The sequence below is a fragment of the Fundulus heteroclitus genome, unplaced genomic scaffold, assembly GCF_011125445.2.
Source record: "Fundulus heteroclitus isolate FHET01 unplaced genomic scaffold, MU-UCD_Fhet_4.1 scaffold_64, whole genome shotgun sequence".
Lineage (NCBI taxonomy): Eukaryota > Metazoa > Chordata > Actinopteri > Cyprinodontiformes > Fundulidae > Fundulus > Fundulus heteroclitus.
The window spans coordinates 1,515,772-1,538,710 of NW_023397077.1; the positions used below are offsets into that span (position 1 = coordinate 1,515,772).

At 44.1% G+C, this 22,939-nt stretch overlaps 1 protein-coding gene across 11 annotated transcripts in view; it reads left to right on the forward strand.

Annotated features, from left to right (window-relative positions):
- Positions 1 to 22,939, forward strand: part of si:ch73-267c23.10 (serine incorporator 1) — a 128,635-nt gene that overhangs the window by 24,235 nt on the left and 81,461 nt on the right. For all 11 annotated transcript variants that reach the window (XR_004930066.1, XR_004930067.1, XM_036133561.1 and 8 more), the window contains exon 2: positions 1,073 to 1,225. Coding sequence is in view for 9 of the 11 variants with exons in the window: in XM_036133561.1 (XP_035989454.1) it covers positions 1,073 to 1,225 (153 nt within the window). In the remaining 2 variants the exon portion in view is untranslated. The remainder of the gene's footprint in view (positions 1 to 1,072; positions 1,226 to 22,939) is intronic.

Genomic DNA, 22,939 nt, shown 5'->3' on the forward strand with positions numbered 1-22,939 from the left:
CGTTCTATTTTCTTTCTATATTTTATTCCTACTTGCTCTTATTCTGTTTTATTTTGCTATATTTTAATCATGTAAAGCACTTTGCATTGTCTTTGTACTGAATTGTGCTATATAAATAAATTTGACTTGCCTTGCCTTGCCTTGCCTAATCAGAGCTCTGATATATGATGGAGTTTGATTATGAAGGGCTTTATACGTTAGAAGAAGAATTTTAAATTCTATTCTTGATTTAACAGGAAGCCAATGAAGGGAAGCTAAAATTGGAGAAATATGATCCCTCTTGTTGATTTTCATCAGAACTCTTGCTGCAGCATTTTGGATCAGCTGAAGGCTTTGAACTGCATTTTGTGGACTTCCTGATAGTAAAGAATTACAATAGTCCAGCCTTGAAGTAACAAATGCATGGGCCAGTTTTTCAGCATCACTCCTGGACAGAATGTTTCTAATTTTGGCGATATTCCTGAGGTGAAAAAAGGATCACGGTTAAAAGCATTGCAACTGTGTTTGGCTGAATTATGAATTCTTCACCACATCATTCATAACATCTCTTCCTTTTATCTCCTCTGTTTTTCACATTTCTTTTTTTCTTCTTATTTTTCCTTTCCTCTCCTACTTTCCCATTATAGTGTCCATATCATTTGAGATATTCCCCGCATGAATCATAATAAAACTATTCACATTCATAAATCAAGCGGAGCACTATGGCAAAAGCAGTACTGCTCCATTTGTGAAAGTAAAATCTGTTGGGCTCTTTTTGGCATTGTGACAACAATTCTTATTGCCACATTGCCAGACAGGATATTATTATTATTTTTTTTAAAAAAGGTTGTTCTGGCCACTTTTCTTTTATGAGTAAGCAGGTGTGAGAATTGTGCCTGCTCAGGTCCAAATTTGGTTTTGCATTTCAAAAAATGTAACCAGTCCTATTCCTATAAAAATGTTACTTGAATATATTTGACCTGTATTTGTCATCTGAAGACAGTTATTTTCAATCTTTAGAATGTTTGTGTACATTACAGATAAAGACAGTTTAGGCTTCTTTTAACTCACCAGATTTCATTTGGTCCCCCAGATGTGCAGCAGTGCTATATGTCCAGTTTGTGGCTGCTGTCCAAACAAAAGGAACTCCACACTGACCAGAATCATCTATGCCTCCATCCTCTTCTTGGGCACCATTGTTGCCTGTTTAATGCTATCACCAGGAGTGGAGCAGCAACTAAGAAAGGTATGACATCAATTCTTATTGCCACATTGCTAGACAGGACACTGGGGAAAAAAAACAATCAGGTAGTGGGAAAAAGAAAATTATCAGCCATTTTACAAACTATTTATAGATATGGATCCCAACAAAACTCTGAAGACCAAAGAAAAATGGGAAAGTGAAATGAATATAGATATACACGAAGACAAATGGGAGGAAATATGTACTGAAGCACATCAAGTCACTAACTCTAATACACGGCGAGAATTCAGGTGGAAGTTAATAATACGATTCTTTAAGACACCAGCGGTCATATCTAAAATGGGATCCATACACTGGATGCTGGAGAAGTTGTGGATCACACATTGGTAATTTAACTCATATATTTTGGACATGCCCTAAATTGAGAAAAATGTGGGACGAGATATTCGAGGCACTTAGAAAAGTATTTCAGTAAACCTTTAACAAAAATCCTGAGATGGTACTGCTTGGATTAGTACCAAATGACATTACTGGAAAAGGAAAAAAATACTTTCTACATATAGTACTGATTGCGGTAAACATGAGGTTTGTTTCGTTTTGCTACATCGTTCGATAGTGCTATGAGCATTATTACCACATTAATATGGAACATTAATGTCGATTCAATGGTGTTTTTGTATAACTTTAGGATTAACCGATTTTAGCGACCGATCACTACAGTGACCCCTAGCTTTCTGGAGGTATTATCGCATTAATAAAATTGAACGTTTACTGATTTTATTGAGAAAATCATTCTTTAAAATGTTATTTTATCAAATAATGTTTTGTTTAACTCAGAATTTGCATTGTGAATGGGTTGAATCACATACCAAATGGTGTTCTGATTTAGTTATCTATTTTGAGTTCGTTCCATGTTCTTTAAGATGAATTCTTTAACTCAGATCTGCAGTGAACCAGGATTCACTGAATTATTCTGATGATTATGATCAACCATTATTTTGTCTTTTGTTTTGTGTGTGTCTTCTTTTTATCTTCATTTTGCTTAGTAGTTTTAGTTAAATTTCACTAGCTTTGAAGAGAGGATTTGTTGATTGAATTATAGTGTTAATTCAGATAAACAGCATTCTATAGTGATGTTCTCTGGATGTTCATTTTGTCTCTGTTATTAAATTCTTGAACTTGAAGAGAAGTTGTCAATCTTTTATTCTGTATGTGTGCAGAGTTTGCTGTTAAAATAATGCCAGTGCTCCAATCATCCCTTTCATCTATTGTCCTGATATCAGCTCTTGGGCTGATATTCACCGGACAATACCTAACAGACAGAGAGTTATTTATAAAACATTAAATAACTTTACACAGTGTGTAATAGCACAACAAATGCCATAAATGGCCAAGAGGAGTTAACAGCTATTGTTTGGTACATCTGTCTGCAAGCAGTAATCCGATTTAGTTTTTCCTAAGGCAAAGATGTTTGGAAAGAAGAAGACTATGAACTTGATTGAGGTGCATTAACCAATGGTTTTCTCTTCAGAAAGAGGGATGCCGAGGTCTGAAAAGACTTTGGTTAGTGCACGGAGTCCATGGTTGGGAGCAGAAGATGGCGAGCTGATGATCAGAAAGTCATCGAGAAGGTGCCGAACATAAGGGAGTTTGCAGTTGTTAATGAGGATCCAGCAAAAAGCAAAAATCAAATATTTTTGCAGCCAAAAGTAAGGCCAGCTGCAAGGTAATAAGCGCCTCTCCGGAAAACTCCACAGAAATGCCAAAAATCAGGATGGATAAGAAGGACCTTAAAAGCACTGGTAATGTCTGCTTTGGAGAGCCATGCCCCTTGACCCGCCAACCAAATGAGTTTGATGGGATAATTGCATACTGCATAGAAGTGTTGTGCTTAAGACATCAACATATATATATATATATATATATATATATATATATATATATATATATATATATATGTATCGACTCTGAGTCGAAACATTTAAAAAATTAAAGATCACAGATCTGTGTAAAAAATGAGGAAAAACAGGCCTGCGTGTGTGTTTTTGTCGTGTGTATGTTATTAAATCTCTGTTTGTCTGTGCGATGTAATTAGATTTAATGCCATGGATGGTTTCAAAAATGTTTATTTGTGTTAAGAGAACTGTAACTCTGAACGCAAATACATTTGTGAGATCGCCTGGCAAACGTGCATTAAAGATTTAGCTAAAAGTTAAAAAAAGGAAAAAGAGAGAGAGGCTTTAAAAAAAAATTTAGTTTGGGATTTCACATAAAATGTCTGGCCCAAATTAAATAGACACACGGAAAGGTTAACATGGCTTGACCAAAAAAATAATTCAGGTTAGTTAAAAATAATTGGACCCGATGATAAGCGATAAATAAATGTTTGTTTGATTTACTTTAAGACAAATAAAGCCCCTGACGCATTGAGGCCGTATTAGGGTATTTCATTATAAAATTGCACAGAGGTTATGATTAACAATCGATTCATGACAGTTAACTGTTGAAATACCAGATTAGTGTCTGATATTCAGATAGTCGAATCTCGGATTCAGGAAGAGCAGTGTGGATTTCGTCCTGGCCGTGGAACACTGGACCAGCTCTATACCCTCAGCAGGATCCTGGAGGGGGCATGGGTGTTTGCCCAACCAGTCTACATGTGCTTTGTGGATCTGGAGAAGGCATTCGACCGTGTCCCCCGAGGGATCCTGTGGGGGGTACTCCGGGAGTATGGAGTACCGGACCCTTTAATAAGGGCTGTCAGGTCTCTGTACGACCGGTGTCAGAGCCTGGTCCGCATTGCCGGCAGTAAAACGGACTCGTTTCCGGTTAGAGTTGGACTCCGCCAAGGTTGCCCTTTGTCAACGATTCTGTTCATAACTTTTATGGACAGAATTTCTAGGCGCAGCCAAGGTGTTGAGGGGATCCGTTTTGGTGGCCTTAGGATTGCGTCTCTGCTATTCGCGGATGACGTGGTCCTATTGGCTTCATCAGGGCGTGATCTACAGCTCTCACTAGAGCGGTTTGCAGCCGATTGCGGGGTTGAAAATCTGTGCCTCCAAATCCGAGACCATGGCCTTGAACCGGAAAAAGGTAGAGTGCCTCCTGTGGGTTGGGGAGGATGTGCTGCCCCTAGTGGAGGAGTTCAAGTATCTTGGGGTCTTGTTCACGAATGAGGGGAAGATGGAGCGGGAGATGGACAGGCGGATTGGTGCGGCGTCTGCTGTGAAGCAGGCGCTGTACCGATCCGTTGTGGTGAAGAGAGAGCTGAGCCAAAAGGTGAAGAATATGAAATTGCCTGAAATTGCATCCATATGGTTTGCAGTAATAGACTTTAAGAAGCGATATATGAGAGGAATATCAGAAATTAAGAAAAAGGCTCATATTCTTTGATTTTAATAAATGTATAAAATGCAGGTGGAATGTGTGCTTTGGCTTTAATCAAAACTGTATGAAATTGTGTGTAAATACACTGAAAGACTTACTGCTTAGAAGTTCCCTTTCTGTAGTTAGGATTGTTATTCAAGAATTATTGAAGTAGTATGAAATGACGATCAGGTTTTGCGTTTTATGTATTTTTAGTTGTTGTCTGTTAAGCATGATGGTCAAACGATATTCTAGGGCGGAGTTTCCGGCTTTAGCAAAATGATGTGAGCTTCAGATCTGAAGAGTTAAAATTCAAATTTTAATTTTTTCTGTATAGCTCAAATATTGATCTTAGCTTTGTTATTGACCGTGTTCTCAATGTGCTGAATTGGTGGGGGTGGGGGGCAGGCACTAACCCACTAAATTCGTCACCACATTAATCCACAAACTGTTTGGTGCGAATACCTTCCGCATCCAGTCATAGTCGACCAGGTGCACCCAGGGTCCAAAATTAACACTCGCCGTCGCCAAATGCGAGTAAATTTCCCGTTTGGCAAGTGAATTTCAGAGGGCTAGCTGCCACATGGTTAGTAAATGTTTGTACCAAATAAATTAGAAATAACATAAAAATAACACAACCCACCTGGGCTGTGGATGACCCTTTCACAGCTCACACCATCCAGTGCTCAGTCTAAACCCCGCCCTCTGCGGAGGAGGCAAAGGGGGACAGCGGTTCCCAGATACAGCCTTCATTCAGAACCAGTCATGGCTGCACGCTGGATTAGAAAACAGTTCTGCTAACCAGATACAGTCTAAAACGCCAATGAGTCTGTTTATACATTTCGTTTTTATTTATTCTGCATTTTTTTTAACTACGTGCGCTGTGTTTCTGAGCTTCACCGCTCTTACTGCCCCTCCTCCCCCCCGCCCTCTCGGAGCCAGGTGCTTTTATCAGCGGCCAGCCTTCAAAACGTGAATCACTATGTTTAATGTCCTTCCACTCATACCAAAATGTCCCAATAGAAATCAATAGGAGAGTCAGTAGCTGTGTTTCATGCTCCTTTGTTTTTAACGACACAGAACCAGCGGTGCCTCGGTGGGCTGCTGCCTTGCGCTTGAATTCAGGTGCGCAAAATTACGTTACAAATATAATTTAGGTGCGCACTTTTAAGGGTAATTTTAAGGAAATTGTAACATCAGGGGCTTTAGCTCAGACCTATTTTTCCTTCTCTCCCCTCTAAAGGAGCCCTTTACAGTCTTCATTTATGCATTTTCCCCACTGTTTATCCAGCCAGCTGGATCATGCGTAAAGACGCAGCGTGACCCCTGCGTGCTTTAGGTGTTGCAGCTGAGGGAAAAATGTTTGACCATGTAGGCTTGATGAAAGTCTGCCTCATTCACACATAGACTTAGACTTAGACTTTCTTTATTGTCATTTTGTATACACAGAGTGCATACAGAACGAAATTTCGTTTTCACACAGCTCAGAAATATTGCAGTAACTCTACAGGATACCTTGCAGTGAATTACAGTACAGGATAAAGTGCAGTGATCAATCGCAGTCACTTACAGGATAAATTTCAATTTACTTCCGGATAAAGTGCAGCATTGAACAGTAGGCAGTTGAAATGTAAACAATGTAAACCAAATGTAGACAAATATGCAGTAGGGTGCAGCAGTGATTTAAAAGTAGACAGTTGCATTGTACACAGTTTTGCAGTACGTTTCCGGTTAAGGTGCAGCATCAATTTTGCAGGATACGATACAATGTGCAAATGTGCAAATGTGCAAATCAGCGAATCTAGTGTGGTACACTTTTATGCTTCAGCAGTTCAGCAGTTCAACAGTCTGATGGCAGCAGGGAAAAAGCTTTTGCAGAACCTAGTGGACCTGCAGCGGATGCTGCGGAACCTCTTTCCAGAGGGCAGCAGGGAGAATAGTCTATGGTGGGGGTGTGAGGGGTCCCTGATGATGTTACGGGCTCGAGACACACAGCGCTGCGATGAAATGTCTTTAATGGAGGGAAGAGGAGCCCCGATGATCCCTTCTGCTGTCCTCACCACTCTCCTCACGTTCTTCCAGTCGGAGGCACTGCAGCCTCCACACCACACAGAGAGACAGCTGGTCAGAATGCTCTCTATGGTGCTTCTGTAGAAGGTCGTGAGGATGGGCGGGGGCAGGCGGGCTCTCCTCATCCTCCGCAGAAAGTACAGTCGCTTCTGTGCCCTCTTCACTAGTGACGTGGTGTTCACAGTCCAGGTGAGGTTGTCCGTGATGTGCACCCCCAGGAACTTGGTGCTGCTGACCACCTCCACCGCTGAGTTGTTGATGAGCAGTGGAGCATGGTGAGGCCGGTTTTTCCTGAAGTCGACGATGAGCTCCTTCGTCTTCTCCACGTTCAGGATCAGGCTGTTGTCTCTGCACCAGCCCACCAGCTGCTCCACCTCCTCTCTGTAGTCCCGGTCGTTGTCGTCTCTGATCAGGCCCACCACTGTTGTGTCGTCAGCAAACTTCACGATGTGATTGGTGGTGAACCTGGGGACGCAGTCGTGTGTCATCAGGGTGAACAGCAGGGGGCTCAGGACGCAGCCCTGAGGGGAGCCCGTGCTGAGGGTGACGACATCAGAGGTGTTCTGTCCGACCAGTACTGACTGAGGTCTGTTGGTGAGGAAGTCTAGCAGCCAGTTTCATAGGGGTGTGTTGAAGCCCAGATGCTCCAGTTTTCCCACCAGATGTTGTGGGATGATGGTGTTGAACGCTGAACTGAAGTCCAGGAACAGCATCCGCACGTGCGTGTTCTTCTCCTCCAGGTGTGCCAGGCTCAGGTGAAGAGCAGAGGAGATGGCGTCCTCAGTGGAGCGGTTCCGTCGGTAGGCAAACTGGAACGGGTCGAGTGTTGATGGGAGACTGGAGACGATGTGTTCCTTTACCAGCCTTTCAAAGCACTTCATCATGATGGGAGTCAGTGCAACAGGCCGGTAGTCGTTGAAACAGGTGACTTGAGGTTTCTTTGGCACCGGAATGATGGAGGCAGACTTGAAGCATGCTGGCACTGTGGCTTGGTCCAGCGAGGTGTTAAAAATGTCTGTGAAGACACCAGCCAGCTGACATGAGACCAACATGTATAGAATAATGATGATCTGTAGTGTTTTTTATTGCCTCGATGTGAATCTGATCATTGATATTGTGCCTTTTATAATAAACTTAATATTTTCCTATCAAAGGTAGGAAACAAAGATTTATCTTCCAGGGTCCAATCAGCTACATCCCCAACCACGCCCCCCAGAAATGAACATAATCTCACTCTTAATTTTTGGTAAAAATTGAGAGGTCTGGTGAGGATTGATATTTTGGACGGTAAAAAATATGCCTGGCTGGTTGATTTTTACATCTACAGGCCAACTTGGCCGGTGAATCAGGAATTGAATTGAATTGAAGTTAATTTCGGACACTGGGTGCACCGCTCCCTCCAGCCAAAGCCGGCTGCTGGTGGCGGACCACGCACCATCCACCACTTTATGGAGAAGGAGTTGATTCATCGCCTCGAAAGACAACAGCCATGAAGCACAAGGGAGGCAAGGTTCTTATCTTTCCGGATTACATCAGCGAGGTCATGGCTCAGCACCATGCTTTCAGAGAAGTGCAGCAGGCTCTGCACGATGAACCAATTAAACACACTCTGCATAGCTTTATGTTTACCCCTGAGACGGTGGGGCACCCAGGATCTTTCCAGAACCGAAAGAGTTGTCGATGTTCCTGCAAAAGAATATTGTATGAGAAGGGTATCATGATCTCGGCACTAGTGCTGGTCTGATTGACCATTCGACACAGCTGTGCAGCTTCATCCCGTTCTCAACAGCCTTCACCAGATCAACCTGCACCTCTGACTATGTAAACAACTCTCAGACCAGTCACATGTGCCAGATTATTTTGAGCCACCGATGAGTTTAATCTAGCCTTCCAGTTTCCTGTCTGCCTACCCGTTACGTGACCTGTTTCTGCCTCCTGATTCTCTGAGCCTGCCTAACCCCTGTCGGACCTGACTGTTTGTGCTTTCTGGATACCTGACCTGTTTCTGTGTCTTGATTCTGCCCCCGGATTCTGTTTTGGATTATCTCTGGATTTCTGATCACCTGGCTCTAACCCTGGCTCGGCTTTCGGATTTCGGACTCTGGTTATTCCCCCTGATCATCCTGCCTGACTCCGCCATTACGGTTCTGACCCTGTGCCTGTTTTTTGACCACAGACCTCCTGCCAGTCTCAGGAGTAAAACCCTGAAAATTTCCCTGATCAGACTCCGGATCGCATTAGGGCTTCTCCAGCAACATACCCCACCAACAGGAGCCTACACTCACCATCCCAGCTTGCTCCCGGATAATGAGAAGGTTAGTGACCGAAGTTACTGTGACTGTTACATCCCTCAAAGCCTTTTTTTGGTCACTAACCTGTTGTCTCCGCTTCCACTGGCTCCTATCCCAGAAGCTGGTGATTCATCTTCAACCTGCAGCAGTTTATGTCTCAATAAACTGTTTTTTATGATATCTGATCTTGTCTGGCTGAATTCTGGGTCCTCTGTTTCTGGTCATTACAGAATAATGTGGCCAACAATGGACCCATCACCGCGCAGGCGTGGATGAATCCATTTCCCACTTAGAGTCTTCCGTTTGTGAAATTTTGAGTCATTTACCTAGCCAGCCTTCACCTGTTCCTCCACTTCCGCATTCATCAGATCACATCACTGTCCCGATTTCTCCGGCTCTAGCCACTAGAGAGCCACGACTATCCCCACCTGAATTATTCAGAGGCAACCCTGATCAGTGTAGGGCGTTCATAACTCAATGTTAGATACATTTTGAGTTACAATCTTCGGCATATCCTACTGATCATTCTAAAATAGCCTATGTGGTTTCTTTGTTAGCTGGCAAGGCTAAGCTGTGGGACACTTCCGAGTGGCAGAACAACTCTAACATTTGCCACTCATGTCAGGCTTTCTCTCAGGAGTTCGTTCAGGTGTTCTGTCCTGTTTTGCCTAGCCGTGAGGCCATCAGGGGCTCCTTTCTCTGAGACAGGCAGATAAGTCCATGTCTGACTACATTATTGATTTTCATATACTGGTGGCAGACAGTCGGTGGAACGAGGAGGCGTTAATCGATGCCTTTATGTCAGGTCTGAATGAAAGAATTAAAGATGAATTCACCACCCAAGATTATCCCCAATCCCTTAAGCAGTTGGAGAATCTGCCTACATGGATCTCTGGTTGATGGAATGAAAGAGATGCTTCTGGATTCCTTCCCAAACCAGTTCAGCCACTACCAACCCGGATGTTGAGACTTTCTCATTTAAAAGGCCTGCACCAGTACCTATGCAGCTGGGAAGGACAAGACTGTCCAAGGGGGAAAGACTAGGCAGGCATCAGCTCTACTTGTGTTTATTCTTCGGTGGTAAAGGGCACAAGGTGTCAAACTGTCCATTAAAAGATCAAGCTCAGTAGATAAGGGGATAACTCGCTCATCAACTGTCCATTTTCAATGACTCTGGGGCAGACACTGCATTCATGGATGAAGGACTCGCCAGAAGATTGGGCATCAAACTCATCCTAGGCCCTTCTCCTCACAACGTTCTAGCCCTGGACGGACACCATCTCAACCACTCCTACCTCATCACTGAAAGGAATAAACCTGACAATTGGAGGTAATCACAGTGGGAATATTTTTAGCTATGATTATCGACTCCGCACATCTGGGTTAGGGTTCCTTCCTGCTCAGAGACCTGCTTATTTGCAGCCCACTGATTTCCCTATCCAGAGAATGATATAGAGGTTTACCCTGATCTGTCTTAGAGGCTGACATTTTTTCGGGAATCCTGACATTTTTTCGGGAATTCCGCGGGTCACGTGATTCCAGTGGGAATCACGCGGGATGGGAGTCAACATTAGTAAATATCCCGTGATTGGGACGGTATAGGATTAAATTTCAGCGGGAGCAGTTGGGAGCAGAAGGGAGCGGACGGGAGCGAGAGTAAACAAATAGCAGGTACAATAAAGTAGGATCGATGCCAAAAAATTTTATAAAATAGAAAATCAGAAATGTATGATCGCCGCCGCCATTTTGTAGTTTTTTTTCCCAAGAAACCTAAACTATAATGCAAGTCAAAAGAACTACATGACCCAGAAGCCAACAGTGCTTCCGGTCAATTTTTTCCGCCAGCACTCAAAAACAAACTTGATGAGAGTTGAATGTCTGTTTTAACCCACTAACTGAATGTGTTAACACTTCTCTTTCACTTTTTAACGAAAGTAAAACATGTCTACTTCCATGTCTGGTCGGATAAAAATGAGACAGAGTTGACTGGACCAGCTTTTCCTGGGTCGAGTTAGGTCTATCTCCAGCTCCGCACCACCCCCGAAAATTAACATAATCTCACTCTCAATTTTTGATAAAAGTTAAGAGGTCTGTCTAACAATGTGTTTAATGTTCGATGAATGTATTGGTTCTAATTAGTTTGTGGATATTTTATTGCAAATGGAAAAATACTAATATGCTTCAATACTTTTTCTTTTACAAAACTGAGTTTTGAACCACTGAGGTACATTATCTAAATTGTGAAAGTAATGCCTTTATGCACTTTTTTCTTAACTGAGTATAGATCTCTTGCTAGGTGCATTATTCTTTAGTTTCAGCAATTTGAAACATAAAAGTAACTTCATTGTTCATGTGAAACAATTACTTAATGAATTAGTAAAATGCAACATTGTACATTTTGTTTATTCAACTAAGATAGGCATGGTCTGTTTCCTTGTTTGTTGCTTTTATTATTTATTTATTATTATTCCTTTTACTTTAACTGGCCTTTACTACAACTAAAAACAGAAACTTAACTGACCCTTCATAGACATTCAGGTTTAATGTATTGCCAGAAAACTTAATGAAGACAACAATAATGGGAGTGGCGCAGGAGTGGGAGTCATTCGGAATGGGAGCGGGATACGAGTGGGAGTAATTTTACCAGGAGTGGGATGGTACAGGACTTCTTTTTCTACTCTGGCCCGGGATTGGGACGGGACACAATTTTTTTCTGTGGGAGTGGGATGGAACAGGAGTGAAAATCCACTCCCGTGTCACCCTCTAATCTGTCTAAAGTACCTCCCGATCATCATGATCTTAAGGAGGCGTTCAATAAAGCTAAGGCCACTGCTCTTGTTACACGCCTCAGCTGGGTTGAAACAATTGTAACAAATGATATTTATGATGTCCCTTCTTCTCTTTTCTTCAGAGTGGAAAGCCTATAAACATAAATAGCTTCAGTGGATGAACGGCCGCCGTCTTCTTCCCCAAACTCTGTCTCTTTATTGCAAATTCTCAAAATCATGAAATCATGAAATTATACAATGAATATTCCTTTTTGCAATCATGTCCAAGTGTCCTTCCGTTGTTCTAAAACAACCAGATACCATCTACTTCAGTAAACAGGTCTTGGGTGGCGGTCGGGCATATCTTTGTTGTTGAGGGGGCGGTAATCAACACAAAGTTGTAATGACCCATCTTTCTTCCTGATACATATGACAGGGGCTGCATATGGTGACTGAGACTTCACAATCCACCCTTTAACCAGAAGTTCCTGGATGTACTCCTTCACTTCACATATCATCCTTAGTCCTGATTTCCATCTGCAGAGAAGGGATAAATCCAATGTCATCACTGTCACGAGAGAAGGCTCCACACTCCACACAGAGCACTTGCTTTACAACCTGTTGTTGTTCGTAGTTTAGGTAACTGATCTCGACAAGTGGGAGCCAGGAGTCAGTTGGAGAGCTGGAGGATGTAACACCATTGACCTTAACTGCAGCCATTTCTTTTTGGTGGGACCCTGGAGTGTTGGTCTCCAGAACCTTTATGACATGCTGAATGGTTCCCAGGGGAGTTCTTTTGGGTTAGGGTGACCTCATGTTTTGAGTGATTGGAGATGGGCACTTTAACATATGGTCGCCTGGCCTCCTGTCTTTTAAGAGGCCCTCCCCCACACCCAAATGTCCTAAAGCAGTGCTCCCCTCTGCAGGCTCATATAGGACAAAAGGGTCAGATATTTTGAAGTTTGGGGGTACCCTGCACTACACATAAGCTTTTCTACCGGGGGGATAATAGTGTGGTCTCTACCCACTCATATTGTGACTGGATCATCATATGTCCTGGGTGGCACCTAGATGAAACTCACAATGGCCTCCACCTGCTCCTCTTCTACCCCAAATGCACCACGGAGGAAACTGACCACTGTGGTAACTGCCTGACCTGAGGACTCCTTCTTTTTGATGATCTCCTCCAGTACATTGGCTCCGAGAAGGGGCTGGGGCAGGGGCAGCTGACTGACAAGGAAAGGAGCCTTTATGGTTAGGTTGGGGTCATTGTTTCCTGCTAAGTTAACAGTGAGCTCCACCCATCCACTGTATGGTACTGCATGGCCTCTAACTGCATAGACACTGAGTTCCTCCTCGAATAGATCAGAAAGGGGTCTCACTGTACAATTTGAAATGTGAGTGGCAGCCTATTCTTGGTCGATTATACTCACTTGCGACCCTGAATCAAATAGAGTTGTAGTTGGGTAGCCACTGAGCAGGCATTTCAGCAGGCTTTTCTTTCCAACCAGGGGTGCTGTACAGGTGACTGTTCCTTGGCTGAGGGGTGTATGAGGCCCCTGCTGTTGTCTTTGTTTGAGGCGTCTTGCTATTAGACTTGAAGTTTGATCTACTGCTCTGGACTGGATTTGCTTGCCGGTCTCTGGGTGTCCCTCAACAGAGACCGAGTCCCATTTCCCTGCAGCTTGACTCGCTTCAAACACCCAATCACTCTGTGCCCTGCTTCTCCACATGTAAAGCAGTGGTTATACTCCTGTGTGTTCTGCTCAGCACACCTAGGGCAACGAGCCACCCTGCCCCTCATCTAAGCTGCAGGTTGCCTCAATAGAGGTTGTGGCGGCCTGCCTGAGGATGTTTGGTAGAGAGGGTGTGGTTGCATATGGGCTGACCTAGTTGGAGGTTGAGACACTTGTGGGTTAGCTGCATGCAGATCCATCAGTTAAGCCACCATCTGAGACATGGCTTCAACTTGGGCACTGAGCTGTCCTATTGTCTGGAGATTCCTACTGTCTGCTGCTGTGTCCTGTGACTTGTTGTGATCACCTCCTGTTTCAACTTTGGTACTGTGTGCTTGTGTTGTCTTTTGTCTAGGGAGTTGACCCAGTCTGCATTGGTGCTCACACTCATCACTCGTGATTTGGCTGACGATTTCCTCATCTGTAACTTGGCTGTTTGCAGCCAGGGGTCTCAGTCTCTGTCGCAGGTCTGCATGTTTTGTCCCTAAACCCTGGTATATGGTATGGAGAAAGACTTTTTGGATGGTCTTGGGGTCATATGTTCTTGGGGTCATAAGTCCTGATGAAAATCAACAAGAGGGATCATATTTCTCCAATTTCAGCTTCCCTTCATTGGCTTCCTGTTAAATCAAGAATAGAATTTAAAATTCTTCTTCTAACGTATAAAGCCCTTAATAATCAAGCTCCATCATATATCATAGCTCTAATTACCCGTATGTTCCTAACAGAGCACTTTGCTCTCAAACTGCAGGTCTGCTGGTGGTTCCTAGAGTCTCTAAAAGTAGAATGGGAGGCAGATCCTTTAGCTATCAGGCTCCTCTCCTGTGGAACCAACTCCCAGTTTTGGTCCGTGAGGCAGACACCCTGTCTACTTTTAAGACTAAGCTTAAAACTTTCCTTTTTGACAAAGCTTATAGTTAGAGTGGCTCATGTTACCCTGAGCTACCTCTATAGTTATGCTGCTATAGGCTTAGGCTACTGGAGGACATCAGGGCCTATTTTTCTCACTCTATAGATTTCTACTCTTCTCCAGTCTACTGTTCTCCAGTTTTGCATTGCATTGCATTGAAATGACTGTTGTCATTTCAGCTTTTAACTTTTTGCTCTCTCTCTCTTTGTCTTCATAGTAGGTACACCTGGTCTGACGTTCTGTTAACTGTGACATCATCCAGGGAAGACAGATCACCCGCTATTACCATCTAATGTTGAACAGATTACTGGATCAATGTGTGCTTCTGTGCTTTTTTGTCTCTCTTGTTGTGTCTCTGCTCTGTCTTCTGTAACCCCCAGTCGGTCGAGGCAGATGACCGTTCATACTGAGCCCGGTTCTGCTGGAGGTTTTCCTTCCCGTTAATGGGGAGTTTTTCTTTCCACTGTCGCTTCATGCTTGCTCAGTATGAGGGATTGCAGCAAAGCCATGGACAATGCAGACGACTCTCCCTGTGGCTCTACGGTTCCCCAGGAGTGAATGCTGCTTGTCGGGACTTTGAAGCAATCAACTGGTTCCCTTATATAGGACATTTTGACCAATCTGTATAATCTGACTTTGTAGTGCCTCGAGATGACATGTTTCATTAATTGGCGCTATATAAATAAAATTGCATTGTATTGAATTGAATTCCATGAGTTGTAAAATGTGTCTCACCGTTTACCCATTGGATCATGCCCTTTAACACACGGATGGCTCCAAAGGGGCTGGACTAACCCCCCTTCGTGCAGCCTCTCAGTCTGGCTAAAACATGTGCTTCCGGACACTCAACCGGTAAATGTAATCTATTGCCCTAGCTCGGTTCCTGGGAGTTAACTGAAATAATATTGAGACCCTGGGAAAGGTTTTAAACACTCTATCTGGTCCACAAGGCTCTCATAAATTTCCCATTCTTTGGTGTGGCTGGTACGCTTACTGAAGTCTGAATGCACCCATTGTCCTCTGCACACATTTTCATCCTAGGTTACTGGGTTAGAGGGTGATATCTGTATAACTTTAAAATACACTATTATCATATAAGTGATTATATATTTTCATAACACAATCCTGGTTTGCAACTATTTGATCTGCTTGTATGCTGCATACGCCATCGCGGTGGTGATGGCCCATCCAAATACAATGAGAACCACAATAATGGTCATAATGTGAGTGTTGGTTGACTCTGTAGCTCTGGGAAAGCGAAGCAGAGGGACCGAGCTCAACTCTGATGGAGTCAGACTGAATTTAATCAGCTGGGTGCCTGCCAGTTCAATTTTGGTTTCCACACCTGCATCTTTAAGGGTCATTCTAGCCTGACAGTTTTGTTCAGGGGACTCATTCCTTAGACCACACAGGTAATTGGTAACGTCTCTGATAAATGGATTGCTTGGACATACCCAGTGAATGTCCTTAGTTTTGGTACACAAATCCAAATTAGGGACTAAATAAAGGTGTCGGTCAGCATCGTGATAGGATAACATTGAGGGGGTTTGTAGGTGTACGTGGGTCTCACCTTGCCAAAAACCGACATTCAATACTGATTTAAGCCTATACACGTTAGCTCTTTCAATGATGGGAAGGTTTAGCATAAATCCTATTTCCAAGTTGTCAGGATTTACAAATATTGGAATTGCACTACCTAGGCTGTAAGCCAGGTGTGTTTGTGGTGATTGCAGTGTTTCACTAGAGGCAGATTTGAGTATCTTTTAGACCAAATCTACTGGTACCCGGTACGGAGGAATCCGTCCTTCAGCAAGGCTATTTACGGATGACCTCTCGAGTGAGGTCCTGCATTAAATCTCTAACAACCTGAGTATACATCATGTCATTCTTTACCACTTCTGTAAGCGTATCCAAAGCATGCATGGTGTTATTGATGAGTGTGAAATTATAGACGTGAAGTTATGTATGGACATTTGTTTATTAGTGCATGTTTACCTGGTTGAACATACAATTGTCCTATTTAATGCTATGCATTGTTCTCTTTGGCAGGGGTGGAGTTAGGCTCTGTTCCCTGTGAGGAGAGTTTGGTGGACAGTTTAATTTGGTTTGCATGAACACATTTGCACTCTGGACTTTGCCGGGGCTTCGGGATTCTTATCCGGTAAGCTACCGGTGAGAGTTTTCCAACGATTTCGAAAGGACCTGCCCAGCTTGGAAGAAACTTCCTGGACCGACCGGATGGTTGGGTAAAACGGAAATAGAAAACCTTGTCCTCTATTTCATATTCCCTATGGGACGTTTTCCGATCGTAGTAGGCTTTGGCACCTTGCACGCTGGCTTCTAGGTTCTGTTGAGCCCATGGGAAAGTCGTTCAGAGATGATCTTTTAAGTCGGTGACGTACTGATGTGCCATGTAGGCGGTTGTCACACTGACGTCCTCGGGCTTGTAGATGAGATGCAGGGGAAAGGTCATTTGTCTCCCTGTCATCATCTCGAAAGGTGTTACCCCTGTGGAGCATTGTGGGGTCGAGCGGATGGCCATTAGGACCAGGGGAAGCTTTATGTCCCAGTCCTTGCCATGGGTGTCGACATATTTCTTTAACATGCCGACCACGGTGCGGTTCATTCGCTTTACCTGTCCCGATGACTGTGGGTGGTAGGGGATGTGGAATTTCACTTCCACGCCCAACATGTCGAAAAGCGCGGTCATAACGTTTGACGTGAAATGCGTTCCTCTGTCCGAGTCGATGGACAGGGGAAGGCCCCACCGGCTGAAAACGTGATTTAGCAGCAGGACTGCTGTAGTGACAGCGGTGTCATTCGGTGCTGGCAAACATTCAACCCATTTTGTGAAGTCGCATGTTATTGTCAAAAGATATTTGTTACCTCTTGACGATTTGGAAACTGGACCGATCCAGTCAATCTGCAAATGTGACCATGGAAATGTAACCCCCCCTTCGCTGGGGCAGGGCTCGGTCGAGTGGTTGTGTTGGTTGGAACTGGCAGCAGATTAAGCGGCCCTGTACGTGCTCCTGGGTGTCTTGGGCCGTTGAAGGCCGGGACACAACCTGTTAGAGAGTTTTCAGATTAGCTTTGCAGCTTCTGTGTCCTCCTACTGGTGAGTCATGGACGTGTGTCAAAGTGATCCCATGTTTGTTGGAATCCTTGGGCTGAAACTCATGGAGCAGCTCTTTAAGTACTGTTCTCTCCATTTCAGTAGTCAGTGCATCAGCTTTTTCCAGCTGCTGCATGATTTCTGCCTTGAAACTAGGATAGGGCTGAGTGGATGAGTCCCGGTTCTCTGGTTGATTTGGTGCTGGTTCTGTTGGGTTAGTTGCTATCACATACACCAACAGGTTTCCTTCAACTTCAAGCATAGCACCACAAGGGGATCCAGCAGGCAGAGCTTCATGTCACCTGATTAGGATCATGTTAAACACTGTGTCTGGAGAGTCCTGTCTGCCGGTCAAGGATAAGGGTAGGTTTCCAATAACGGGAATGCTCAGCTCAAAGTCGTGGAAGGAGCTTTCGATGAGCACCCAAAGAGGTTTCTTCGCCACCACTTGGATCGACATGTGGGATGGATTTTCCACCAGAAGGTAAGCTGAGCAGTTGTTCAGCTCAAGCAGGGGTGTGCCCCGGATTATCAGGTTGGATTCCTGGAAGTAAGAAAGTGGTTGAAAGAAACCCGTGTGCTCTGTATTTGTTGTCCTTTTAGGATGACTAATCTGATGGGTACACCTGCAGTCTGTGGTGGTATTAGCATGTTTGTTTTGCTAGCCACCTGGCAAGACTGTGGGATGGTCTGCCCTGATCGCATGACTTCAGGGGTGCCCAGGAAGGAACTCGCATGAGCTTGAGCCCACAGGACCTGGTTACAAGTGTCCAGCTGTGCACCTAGCCGTACCAGAAGATCAGCACCAACAAACACTGGAGGATGTAAATTCTCCACAATGCTGAAAGGATGAGAGAGCTGTCTTGTGCCAATCTGTGCATAAAGTATGCACACCCCCATTGCTTTCCGAAGCCGGTGAGGCCAGACTGCTGAGAGCAAGCAGTGGCTGTGTTTTGTTTCAGCCAGGTGGGGCTTTTCACGGCACAAAGAACTGTACACGTCTCTACTGATGGCGGATTTCTCCAGCCAAAGAGCCAGTAGCACATCTGGCATGAATGTGTTTTCCAGATGCACACCTTCGGCTACTCTGGGGTTATAGGGTTCAACTCCATAGTGTTTAAGCGAGCAAAGGACAGATGTGTGGCTGCAGAGAGATGTTCTCTGATCACCGGGAAGCGGTGGTGTGTCAGAGGATTTGGAAATCGGCTCTGTTGAAGGCAGAAGCTGTGCCAAGAGTTGTTTGGGCTCTTCTAAGCAGATCACCTGGTGGATAGGGACGGATGGTTCACTTCCAGAAGTAAGAGGCTTGGGGGTCCCCACTTGGACCCAAATATGACCATGATGACAGTTGATGAGTGGAGCTAACCTGTTCAACAGATCCTGACCCACAAGAAAAGGTTTTGTGTCCAAAGTACAGATGTAGATAGGGTGCACTAGGGTCATGTAACGGAAAGTGACGTCTAACCACACCCATTTGGTGACTAATCCTGAGTGTAGCTGGTGATGCCAACATTACAGGTCTCCACCTGGAACGGTTTCCCAAGACACATCATAGCTCTGGTCACCTCATCAAACAAATCTGAGCACATTACACTGATCTCGGAACCTGTGTCTAAAAGAGCATTTGCAGTTACACATCCTCCTATAACTGTCGAGCAGTATAAACGGCGTGCATTTTCACGATGGTTTAACTCACCTATAAACCTTAGAAAAGGGGTTTTCTGATCAGCTTCTGATGGGATTTTAAAAGATTGTTAGTGATTTTTCGGTTGGTTCCCCCACTTAATCAGATAAACTCTGTTAGAAGAGAGAGCCTGGTCCACGCCTAGTCATGCTGACGTGGGTTTTGGGCCTGGCTTCCCCAGAGGGTCGGCAGGATTGGACGGTGGCTGCGACGGCTGCGGCGTGATCTGATGCACTGTTTCGGCTAACAACCTGCAAAAAGTCTCCTCCATCTCCTTTCTCATTGACTCTTCCATGCGCAGGTTCCAGCCTTTGTCATGTGTGCTTTTTGGCTTCTCTGACCTGTCAGTTTGCTTACCCTATCGGGCTGGATCGGACCTGTGCCATTTTTGAAACCTCTCACCTTCCATGCTGTCATGCTGACCTCTCCTATCCTGAGAAGCTTTCTTCTGCTGCAGCTCAAAACCATGTTGCTTCTTGAACCCAAATCTAGTTTTAGGTTTGAAGCGAGGCATCTCCTGTCCCTCCAGACCTAACTTCTTTTCTGGTTCTGCCTGAATCTGTAGAACCCTGTTATCACTGTCGACTCCTTTGTTGGGCCGGACACGTGTTTCCCATGCAACCTGTGCGTATTTTCTGATTTCCTGCATGTTAAGTGTCTTGGTTCTACAATGCATGGTAACCTCATATTGCACGCTTTCATGAAGGTTGTGGAGGAACAAAGATTTGAAAGTGTGGTCTTCCTCCAAGCCAGGACCATTTCGTCCCTGATAGTAAGCAACTCTCAAGCGACGGTAATACTCCTTCGGTGCTTCAGTTCTCTTTTGCTGAATAGCAAAAGCTCCAAGAGTCGCAGAGGCTGGATCTGTGAACACAGAATATTCTTCCCTTAAAGCCTGTCTAGCAGACAGCGCTCTACCTCTCTGAGATTGTCATCGATGGTGGATTCTGTAATGCTAGGATCAAAATGCTCTATGTCTTGGGCCAGGGACTCAATCTGACACATCCATAGTCCCTGTTCAGGGACCGGTGCCGGTCCATCTGAGTCCTCCTCCAATGAATCCTGCATACGGTAACCACGGTAGGAGGGGGCTCCAGCTCTGACCACTTACCAGGCATCGGCGGTCGCTCATGGGACGCCGGGGGACCCTCTCTGTCATGAACTCTTCTCTGTGGACGCAGTTCAGAGAAGTGGGGTTCACCTGTGTCCCAGGAACGGTGCTCCCGTCGCCCTGGTGGGGAGGAAAAGATCATAGCAGACAGTGCCAGGGGTCAGGTGGGAAGCAGGTGTTGTCCCATGATTTACATCATGCGAATCAGTTCTGTTTCCTTCCGTATCACACTGCTACATCTGTCCTGACCTCCTTCGCTTACCCTTCATTCAGAAGATGCCTGAGGGCCCAATTCATCCAATGTCTTCCAGGTGTGACCCCTACGCTTTGGGGTTCTCACACTCAGATCCTTCTGTCTGTAAGCTAGCGATATCCTCCTCTTGCTCCTCCTTGACATGACAGCTGCCCTGAACACTTCCCTGTTCTAGCTCTCTGATTCTTTTCTCAGCTAAAACACGCCTCTAAATCTCTCTGTGACTCAGCTCAGTCTCTAGCATTAACCTTTGGTGGTATAACACAGTGAACTCACCTAGGACATCTGCTACCAATCTATCCTTTCGCCTGCTTTGGACCTCATCAACCAATTCCTGAATCCTTTGCTCACAATCCTCTATGTCAAACTGATTCAGACGATCTTGTTCCTCCGGCGTCATTTTAAGTAATGAGCCAATGACACCTTGGGCCTCCGTTCCAACGGAGGGTTCTGAGCCTGCAGCTCCTTTGACTGAAGAACCTTTGCTATCCATTCTTTGTCACAGCTATCGATAGCGCACAACACAATAACTGTAGCTTAGCACTACATAACAACAACAACAACACTGTAGCCTAGCTTGGCACTACAACAAATAACAAATAACAACACTGTAGTTTAGCTCAGCGCTAAACAACAACTGCTAACCTGTTAAGTAGTTTCACTTAACTGTTAACACGCACTATGACACACTTTACTGCAGTAAGTGTGTTCAAATACGTGCATTTAATTCGGATGCGCAGGGGAAAATCAACCCTGTGACTTACAACTCCTATGTTTAGGAACGTTTAATACGCTTGTTTAACTTTCAGAATATTAACCGTGAGTGACATGGACCACTAACCCTTCGGCCAGTAACTAAAGTGATAATGTTGTGGCTTTTTTTGTCATGTAAGTTATGTAAAAATAGGGGCTTTACACATGTGTGGAAAACAGCAAAGTGTTTTGGAAAGGGTTAGGGTTAAGAAACTGACTTTCAAACAACCATTTAAGGCAAAGTTTTAACTGTGACTGCAATTACCCACCCTGGCCACCAGATGAAGGCAAGGTCTCTCTTTTCCAAGCAGAACACGGCCCACTAGCTGCTGCTGTGTGCCCTAGTCAGGTTCAATCTAACTAACTTTGAGGTTAGAAATCAATACTTAAACCAAAGATTAACCACTTTAAACACCCCAAACATGTATATATTTAGTAGGAATGTTTCCTTAATCAATAATGATTGAATAGCACTTTTGGCAAGGTGCTGCACCCAAATGTGCTGGAATATGTATTGTGTTCATTCAATTCACAAGTTGCTGGTCATTCATGTAGTCTAAAGGAACGCCAATAAAATAGAATTAGCCCACCCTGGGCAGCGCCAATTTAATGTTATGCCAGAAAGCTGTTTGAATATGATTATTATTATTAATTATTATTTGGTATTATAACATTAATAATAGATCATTCAAACTCAAATAGTAGCTACAGAAAAATATGGTTCAAATGGTAGTGACCTAGGGCTATAAGCTTGTAATGATTGAGACCACTAATGCATTTATTAATTAGCTGTTATGAGCTCATTTATGTTGGAACAAGATTATCTGATCGGTTTCTGACCAATGAGATTTATCCAGCAAGCTATGAGAACCCGAATATAACTGCAATTAGAGTTTAAATCGTTACTCCCTTATGACCAATCCAATGTTAATGTCTCTGTATTAATGTCAGATGTTAACTCGAACATCTCCACAATGATGAAAGCTCTGTATATTCTGATGACCATGCCAACTCTGAATTGAAATGAACACAAACAATTACTATTCCACAGGTTGCTATTTATTGAACCGAAGCAATTCCCTTTTACAGTAGTTATTCTAATTCAACAACCTTGGAAACTCTACTCACTACTAAAATAAACATGTGGAAATATATGAAAATAAACAAGTCAAAAATGGATTAGAATGAGAGGTAGCAAATCTTAGTTCAACTCATAGTTGTTTAAACATCACATTCAAGATGTCGGCATTTGACATAGCAGCATTGAAAGGCAGAAGTAGCTCTGAGAATGGGATAGACGCTTCAGAGGCTTTTTAGCAAGCTAGCTACAGCTTAACCACACTGTACCCTCCCAAGATGGCGACTATGACGACACATGACCTGTAACCTTGCGTGATACTTAAAGGGGGAGGTCTTAATGATGTAATCAACGCTTACGCTAATGTGGGGTGGTACCTTGATTAAGAGGGCGGCCTGAATGAGAATTTCAAGGGGAGACCGTGAACTGAGGTTTAACAAAGAGATTTAACTCACTGATAAGAGGACAGGAAAAGAGAGGAAAGGAAAAAAAAAAGATGGAGAAATCGGCTCGAGGCAGAGCCACTTATAAGAACCACAAACAAAAAATACAGCTAAAATCACTTACAAAATGCATGCACATACATCAGAAAATATCCAGCAGTTAAACAAACTCCGTCTT